At 29.2% G+C, this 9,656-nt stretch overlaps 1 protein-coding gene across 1 annotated transcript; it reads right to left on the reverse strand.

Annotated features, from left to right (window-relative positions):
* Positions 1–2,027: 2,027 nt before the first annotated feature.
* Positions 2,028–8,497, reverse strand: LOC117176459 (putative sodium-dependent multivitamin transporter). The gene is made up of 6 exons (XM_033366701.1): positions 8,381–8,497; positions 8,079–8,300; positions 7,524–7,567; positions 6,975–7,133; positions 2,394–2,625; positions 2,028–2,315 (listed from the first exon to the last, which is right to left on the reverse strand). Exons 1-6 carry the CDS (start codon positions 8,495–8,497, stop codon positions 2,028–2,030), a joined length of 1,062 nt encoding a protein of 353 aa, XP_033222592.1.
* Between the last annotated feature and the right edge of the window lie 1,159 nt (positions 8,498–9,656).

Consider the following 9,656-nt stretch of genomic DNA (forward strand, 5'->3'; position numbering starts at 1 on the left):
TATCGTGGATTTTATTGATGATTTCGGGAGTACTTGCTTCTACGGGCCTTCCTGAACGTGGTTCGTCACTTATTGATGTACGACCACGCTAAAATTCATTTATCCAGTCATAAACCATTGCTAAGGCAGGGGCAGATGTGCCATGAACTGAGTCCAATTCATTTTTTATCTCATATGGAGTTAAACCCTTTAAATGAAAATGTTTGATTACCGCTCTGAACTCGTTTTTTTCCATTGTTCTTAACGAACAATTTTTTTTTTAAATTGGTTATAAAAACACGTAAACTCAGAAGATGTGGACTGTGACTGCACCATATATCTAGTCGGGAGTGGTGCTGACTGAAAACAGATGATTTGGAGCGATTCGCGCGCCATCCGTTGGTCATTCTAAGGACTTATTGAACTACCCTCGTATTGAAGAAATATTATATTCATAAATAAATTGGAAAAATCAAAGTCATATTTTTTCAATGGATTGAACACAATGCAAATGCACTTACAATAGTTACACATTCATACAAAATACTAATTCAATTACAAACCCGCCTTTTTATTTAATGATTTTCGGTTTCCTTAGATACTTCGTTTATTATTTCAGGAAGATTATATCAGCAACATTATAAAAGATAATAATTAACATTAATAATCGACATAATAAACTACTGCAAAGAAAAAATTCAAGAATCCGACAAAAAAGTTTGAAGTCGTTGGATAGAAGCTGTATATTAATATGTGCCTAAAACCCACAAAAACAGATTAATTTTTGATCAATTCTTTTCAATTCTTCTCTTTCGAAATACTCAGAATTTTAATTAAAAATGTATCTCTTTGGTTGAAAACTAAAGAATCCGTTGAGAATATTTCTTTTTGTAATAAATTCATTTTTTTTTCATTCATCTGTTTGATTGAAAATATATGTAATTCGTTAAAAATTAATTTTTTAAATAACACCTTAATCATTTTGGTTAAAAAATCAACTGTTTAGTTAAAAATGTATGTAGATTGATGAAAATTCTTCCTTTTTGGTAAAAAATTATGAAAGAAAATTCAAATTCTGTGTTAAAAATGTGTGTAGTTTGTTTAGATGTCGTCTTTTTTAGTGGAAAATTAATCATTTTGTTTGGAAATTCAACTACAATTTTATAAAACGTTCGTATTTTTCGAGGTCTTTTTTGGCTTGAAGATTAAATATTTTGGGTACAATATCTTTTCCTGATTGACGCAAAAATATTTTTTGGCTGAAAGTTTGTTTTTTTGGTTTTCAAATTTATCTCTTTTGTTAAGTCAACTGTTTTTGAATTAAATCAAAATATCTTCTGGGTTAAAGTATCAAATATTAGATTTTTTGTTGAAGATTCATCTTTTTGGGCTGAAAATTCAACTAATTGAATAAAATCTATAGGTACTTATTAATATAGGAATTTATTACAATTCATATCATTTTTCCATTTCCTCTGATTTTAATTAATATGAGATTAGACGTTAAAATTAAAAAACTTTCCTTATTCTCAAATCACGAAAATGCTTGTAACTTACTTTTTCCTTAAAAAAGAAAACAAATTTCGACGCTGAGGGATTTTGCAAAACTAGAACTGATTTCTTCATATGAATAAATATTTGTTATTTTATCTGTTTTTATAATATATAAATTTTCTAAATTTATTTGAGTAATTATTCACAATTACAGTAATTCAATTCATAATCGAATCATCATTTCAGTTGCGTTTTTTTCACTTTCCATCAATCGTCTGCGTTTTATACAATTTGCAATCACTGGGAAAAAAAGGTCAGGATCCAATTGATTTTTTTTTTCATCAAAAATTATTCGAGTAACATTACTGATGATAAATCCAGACAAAATTGTTAATCCACATGCGATTGGGTTGTACCAAACATAAGAAATTCGATACAGATAAAAGTAAGATGAATCTTCATTTCTGAAATGAGAAATATATGAAATAATTAGAGAAATGATAAATTTCTTATGGAAATTAACATGAACTTTTCATATTTTAAGTTAGTAAAAGCTAGTTTGAATACCCCATTTTTGATTCCAGTGTTTCATTATTGGGAAGATTAAAAGTTGAATCAATAATATCATTGACATCAATATTGGCATTGCAACCATCGATGGATATTGGCAGTTTTGGTGATGATGTTGGCCTTGGAAATCCAGTTGCCATCCAAGTACAGAATGCCATAGATGTAAAAACCCCTATAATTGCTCCCCGTTCTGTTGCTGATTCAAAAATCATCTCCAAAGTAAATAAACCAAAAACAGTGCCATTTGTTAAAACAGAAACGGTTAATGAGCCCTGTAATTAATGAATAATTTTATTTAATTCTCAAAAGATATATTGGGATTCGAAATTTACAAAATAAATAGAAATTACTTCTAAAATTCCTGCAAGATATTGAGCTACAATAGCCGTTCCTATAATGCCAACTACAATCACGAATGTAAGAATTTTCCCAATTATTAATTCTCTGGACTTGGGAATTTCTTGCTGTATAGATTTTTTATACACTGGTTTTAAATAATCTTCCAAGAAGATAGCAGCTAAAGAGTTTGAAATTGCTGATATTGTGCTGAGACTTGCGAAGAATACACCTTGAAAAATGAATCTATTTATTATTTTATTCATATTAAGTATTAAATTATAATATTTATTTATAATAACGTGATATTCTATGGGATCAATTTTAAATCTTCGAATTTGAACCAAAAAATTTAATTCGTACTTGAAATATAATATTTTAAAATAAATATATTTGGTATTTCACTTACTATGACTCATTAATTCTCTTTTTCAGTTAATAAGTTATTCATTTTTTTATGATTTAGAATACTTGGAAGAAAGAAAAAGTTTTTAACCTTTTTGACTTTGCGATATTAATTTCAGTGATAATAATTGAATTCTTAAAATCTTTTCAAATTACAGTATTCGGAATTCAAAGAATTGCTTGACTTCACTAAAATTCTTAAAAATTCTGAGTTTCTGAGATTCTTTGAATTTTATGAATTCCTGGAATTTCTTGAATATTCGGAAATTCTCTGAATTCCCGAAATTTTTTGAATTCACTACATTTTTTTAACTCGTTTAACTCCTTTAATTCCTTTAATTTCATGAATTCCTGGAATTTCCTTAATTCTCTGTAATTTCTGAAATTCTCTATAGCAATGTTTGGCAAGACATTTTTAGTTGATTACTTTTTTGTCTAGTTGTTGAACCGCAGCTGATCTTAACTAATTTTAATCGTACATTAACATCTGCCGTTGTTATACAAAAGTTTTCAGAAATTTTTGGGGCTTTTTTGTTCAAAATGTGAAAATATGCTTCTAAGTGCAATTAAAATTGGTTGCACGGTTTTGAAAATACCGCTCATTAAAAAAAAGAGGACAAAATTTAACGGCCCAATTCTTTAAATATGTACTTCAATTTTTAATGCATCAAGTTTGAATTCGCCAACTTAGAAAGATTCCAATTAGAAAGCATATAATTTAAAAAGTTTTTAAGATAATTAAACTTCAAAGGGTCGCAACTCGTGTATAAATAACCCCATTTGGCCCTATTACAAGTCGGGCACTAATCGGGGGCTAGTCGGGTTATTAATTTTGACAAAGTACCCAATCGGGAACTAATCGGGCACTAGTTGGGCTTTTTGTTTGTCAAAATTTCAGTTGGGGTCTGGTCGGTGGTTGGTCAAGGGCTAGTCGGGCCTTTTTGTTCACTAATTTCCGTGCGGGTAATCTTCAGGCTCTGGTAGGGAGCTAGTGGGGCTCTGGTAGGGTTATTCTTATGTTTGAGTTTTCGGCGAGGTTTTATCAAATGAGGTAATATCTAAAAAAGCGTTATGATTTTCTTATTCTAAAACACTAAGAATATATTTAACAATAATTTTACACTTTTTATGGAATTTTCAGAAAATCCATATTGGAAAAGATAAATATAGATGTAGGTAAGAAGTCTCTCGAAAGTCACAAGATTCTAAATTTGTACAGATGCTTATTTTTGGATTGATCTGAAAGGTTTGCCATATGTCAATAAAGTCTAATCTTTCATGTAGTTGAAATTGGAAAGAGAAAAAGTTTTTGATTAATCAGTGAAGAGCAGTATCCTATTAGTAAACTATTTAGCACGGTACAGTTCAGATTTCGTTACCACCTTCATTTGAGTCTTGTGGTTCTGGACTGGTAGCTTTAAAGAAAATCCGCAAGGGCTCGACGTGCCACCTCTCGCGCAACAGAAATGACGCTTCGAGTTTTTAAGACAGCAGTCCACACGTAACGAACCATAGTTACCTGGAGCAGAGACCAAAATGGCGGTTCCTTCAGAGCGAAGCTCTTCCATTGCTGCCTGCCAGCTGAAGTTTTTTTTTTTAAAATTAATATTCTACAAATTTTGGGGAATTTTAGTTATATAAATTTATGCATTTTTAAGCGCAGGATATGTTACCCATTAAATATTGGGTAAATTTTAGCACTTTTAAATATTTGAAAAAACTTTATGGAGATTTCCGCAAATAATAAGTATTTTGACAAACTTTTAGGGGATGTTCCACAAATTTTGGGGAGTTTGGTTAATATTCCACGCGGATGTATTATCATATGACCCCTAATAGTACACGATCAGGACTTAAAGTCGGGGGCTAGTCGGGTCACCTGACTAGCCCCCGACTAATGTACCGTGACGCTACTGGTCGGGGGCTAGTCGGATGACCCGACTAGCCCCCGACTTTAAGTGGGGTCGAATGTTCGAGAACCAGACTAGTTCCTATTTGAATTTCTACACGGGAATAGTTTTAAATTCTTCAATTTGAAACGTTTAAAATATATATATATATTTTAATTACCTGCTATAAATAATCCAGGTATACCTGGCAGGTGAGAGAGTGTGTCCATTAAGAATAATGGATACAACATATCCATTTTGGAAATTTTGTTTTTTAATGGATCACAATCTTTATAGGCAGTATAAATTGTCAATTCAATCAAGCATGTTATAAAGTAAATCAAAAAGATTGTAATCCATGAAATAAATAAAGCTGATCTTGCTGCTCCTATATTTGTATAATTATGATAAATATTTTTAATAATGTCTGTTTATGAGTAAATATTCTATTACATATTGTAAAAATATGACAAAATAAGTATATGAGTCAATTATTATTAGCAAAGTCAAAAATGTAAATTTTTGAACATTTTAAACGTAGATGTTTAAAAGTAATTAAAAATAAATTGAAAGTTATAGGAATTAAATCGCTTCTAATTTTAAACAACTCAAATTCTCGCTGAAACGACAAATGTGAAATTAAAGCATTTAAACTAGAAGCAATTAAAAAAATTCTAAAATGTAGTATTTGAAATTAAATAATTTCATATTATTACCATTAACAACCATTGTTATTGATTAACAATGTTTTTGAGTATCAAATATTAAAAATTCAACTTGAAAACTTGGATAGTTTAAATTTCAAAAACTACAAAATTGAAATTTAATTTTCAATGTTAGAAAAAATTTCAATCGTTGTTTTTAATTTTTAACGAAATTAAAAGTTATTAATAAGTATACCTTACGGAAAGAAAACGTTTTTTTGTACTTGGCTCACATTTATAGAAATAAAAATAAATATTCCTAAAGTTACAACACCAAAAAATGTATGTCGATCTGTTGGATCGAGAGAAAAACTGTAAAATAGTAAACAAGATTATCATATTTGAAAATTATTATAAAATTACAAATCTCTGAAAAAGGTTACCATTTTTTGTATTGATGAATGCCTATCAGAAAATTGTGTAAGAATTTTGAAAATTCAATCAATAAATAATCCCTTTTAAGAAGAAAAATAATTGAAAACATTAAGCAAATTGGAAAATATTTTTTATGGTTTTAAGAAAGAAAATTAGGTTCAAACGATAGTCTACAATCTTAATTAATTCCTTGTTTTTTATCCTGAAATCAGTAATTTTTAACAAAAATAAATGGATTTAAAAAAAGGTTTGCAATTTAGAACATCATTTGTTTATGTTATATTTGCCTTTATCGCGTAAAATTTCTTTTGTCAATAAGGAATCATTACGTTTAAATGAATTTTCACCATAATTATATAAACAATTTTGGGTTATGTTAACATTTTCCCTGGAAATTTCTAAAGTTCTTATTTTTATTTGAAACAAATATCATTAGGTTTAAGAGAAAATGTACAATCTGAAACAATTTTTGGTTATGTTAGTGCTTTTCATGTCAAATTGCCATTGTTAATAAAAAATGATTATATTTCATTGCATTTTTATAATATCTAAGCAATAGTAGGGTTCGTAAACTTTTTATCTGGAAATTGATAATTTAAAATAAATATAATGAAATTTCAAAGAAGGTTTACAATCTGAATAAATTCCTTGTTACTATAGTATTTTTCTTCGAAAATGGTCACTTATAAAAAAATAGAAGTTTTTGCCCATTATTATTATTCTTCAGATTGTCATTCAGAATCAGTAAATTCACAAGTTTTGCACGGTTAATGTTTTGCACCAGAAATTAGTAATTTCCATAAAAAATGATGGGATTCCAAAAAGATTCTAAACTTTTGAACAATTTTTTTTATCCTCGCGTTTTTTTGACCGGAAATTGGTGTAGATTTCAAATAAGGTTGAAAATTTTCAACAATTTAAGGTTATAAAATAAAAAATGTGGAAGTTTTTGTGATTTGAAAAATAATAGGGGCCGTTACCAAACTTACAATTTTTAACAATTTTAAATAATAAATACTATGAAAATAAAAAGTGTAGTATTAATGTTATGTTTATATGTTAATTTCAAAAATTGCGCAAGACAAAAAAGCAGACTTAGCGTGCATGTTTATTATATAGTATTTTCAAAAAATTTATTGAAGCTATTTTATCAATTAATTATATTAAATAATTTGTGTTCAAATATATTTATTTCTATTTTGAATGCAAACTATACACTTACTTGTCGTATTGAATTCGGCCACCTTCTTCAGAAATTCGCACTATTTCTTCAAAGCCTCCCAACATTGGTATAGTGATTACAAGAATGATTATGTCTGCGCCAATCATAAGCACTCCTTGCAAAATGTCACTAACTATAACAGCTTTAATTCCACCGATACTGGAATAAATTGCGGAGGCAATACCAATTACAAAAATACTGATGTTTTTTGGTATCCCTGATGTAGCTTCCAAAGCAAGTGCTGGTGAGAAAAGCATAACACCAGAGTAAAATGTAGAATGAATAAAATTGATAATAAACGATTTAATTAATTATATTACAATTAATTAATTAAAAATTAAATAATTCGAGATTTATGAAACAATTTTAAATTGGAAGCAGTTCAAGAATATTAAATTTAAAGAAGTATGTAAGAATTGAGGACCGGATGTAATATGTGTATCTGATAGTGTCTAATGCTCACGTAACTATCGTTGGCGGCATTGATTGCTTTAAAATTAAATTTTTTCTGAAAAAAGATCTTTTCCTTCGCTCCGCTGAGAATCGAACCAGAGAACTTCCGCTTGCCGGTCGGGTGCTGCTCCCTTAAGCTGCTGGAGAGATGGAAAGAAGAATCCTCTTTCAGAAATACACAAATTATTTTGCCAGGTGTTACAAGTCAAATTTTTCAAGGCATCTGTATTATCATCAGAGAAAAACAGAACTTCTTACGTCTTTTCAGACTTGATGGAACTAGGAATTCAACATTTTTAAAATAAATTTTATTTTGAAAAAATTTCTTCGCTCTGCTGGGAATCGAACCGTAAAACTTCCGATTGCCGATTTTAATTGCCAGATCTTTTTAAAGAAAAAATTTAATTAAAAAAAAGTTTAATTAATAGCTCCATCAAGTCTGATAAGAGGTTAAGAATTTCTGCTTGTACAATATTCTTTAGCATTTTAGATTGCTCATCCCATTGTTGCATTAAGACCCTCATATTGTAAATAACTTTCAAGGGATACAAAACTATAAAATTGAATAATTTCGAATTAAAAAATATCAATTAACGATTTAAAGTATAAAATATGACATTAAACCGAATTGAGTTGTTCATTTGCTCTTACCATGTTCATGCTGGTAGCCTGAAGTTTATAAAACACAGGAATATAAAGATAGCCAATAAGAGACATCGCTATAAGAAGCCCTAAAACATATGCAGAAAATTGCATTCCGTACGTGTAAATTTCTGATGCCAAGCCTAAGGTAGTTATGGGTGAAATAATTACTGCCATCATTGCTATACCAATTGGAAAAGCACTCATAGATTCAGCAACAGTAAAATATTCCTGTAAATACAAAAATTTAGTAAACGTTCTTTTGCGTAGTTATATTATATATTTTCCCCTTTATAGTTATTCATACATACTTGGGCATTTTTTTGACGTTCTGTAAAATTGTAATAGAAGCCAACTCCAGAACTCACGCATAATGTTATCACAATTATTACATAGTCGATCCATACTAGAGAATGTTTTTCACTCATATTTTATCACTAAAATTTAATACGCATTTCAATTTAATTACTGATGTTTTGAAAAAGATTTGTATAATCTAATTAAAAATAAAAGTATTTAATAATAAGATCATTTTATTTTTTTTATTATTTTTTCTATCATTATTTTAAATTAAATGTGTCTGAACACTTCGCTTCACTGGCAATCGAACCACAGAACTTCCGATTGCCGTTCAAGTGCTTTCTCATTAAGCTATCAGAAAAATCAAAAGAAGAATCTTTTTTCATAAATGCACGCTATCTCAAGTCAGGTGTTACATTTATGATATGAGTAATTTAAAGGAGTATGTATCATCACTTAGAGCTAGTTACAAAAATCTTTGAAAATAGGAATCAAAACTATCGATAAGTTAACTCTTCCAATAACAGAAAATAGTCAACGTCATTTCTGTCAAGATGGAAAATGAATGTTTAAAAATTTCTAAATTAAATTCGTATGAAAAAAGGTTTTCTCACTTCGCTCTTCTGGCAATCTAACAAAAGAATTTCCAATTGCTGTTCAGGTGCTTTCCCATTAAGTTATTAGAAAGATCAAAAGAAGAATCTTTTTTCATAAATGCACGTTATCTCAAGCCAGGTGTTGCAACTATGGTTCTAGTAATTTAAAGAAATCTGTATTATCACTAGAGTTAGTTATTATCTATTAGTGTTGATGACTTTTAACAATCTGTGAAAATAGGAATCGAAACTATCGATCAAGTTAACTATTGCAGTAACAGAAAATACTTAATGTCATTTCGGTCCAGATGGAAAATAAGTGTTGAAAATTTCTTAAATTAAATTTGTCTGAAAAAGGAGTTTCTCACTTCGCTCCACTGGCCATCTAACCACATAACTTACTCATAAATGTAACTAACTTACTTGAGATAGCGTGCATTTCTAAAAAAATATTCTTCTTTCGATTTGTCTAATAGCTTAATGGGAAAGCACACGACCGACAATCGGGCATTTTGTTGGTTGACTTTTGTTGGTAACTGTTGGTTGTCGCACTTCGCGCTCGACAGTGTATTTACCGCGCGTTACGCGCTCGATCTTTGTGCATGGACTTTTTAAAACTAAAGGTAAAAACATCGACATAATTAAATTGGTAATTGTGAACTCTCTTTTGTTAAAGCTCCTTTAGCCTTAA

The sequence above is a fragment of the Belonocnema kinseyi genome, chromosome 7, assembly GCF_010883055.1.
Source record: "Belonocnema kinseyi isolate 2016_QV_RU_SX_M_011 chromosome 7, B_treatae_v1, whole genome shotgun sequence".
NCBI classification, from domain to species: Eukaryota; Metazoa; Arthropoda; class Insecta; order Hymenoptera; family Cynipidae; genus Belonocnema; species Belonocnema kinseyi.

Coding starts and splice junctions, on each gene's coding strand:
- LOC117176459 (XM_033366701.1), bottom strand. CDS start 8,497: ATGAGTGAAAAACATTCTCTAGTATGGATCGACTATGTAATAATTGTG. Junction 2,626..6,974: donor GGCCGAATTCAATACGACAA/GTAAGTGTATAG, acceptor AATAATAAATAG/ATTCATTTTTCAAGGTGTAT. Junction 2,316..2,393: donor ATCTTGCAGGAATTTTAGAA/GTAATTTCTATT, acceptor CATTAATTACAG/GGCTCATTAACCGTTTCTGT.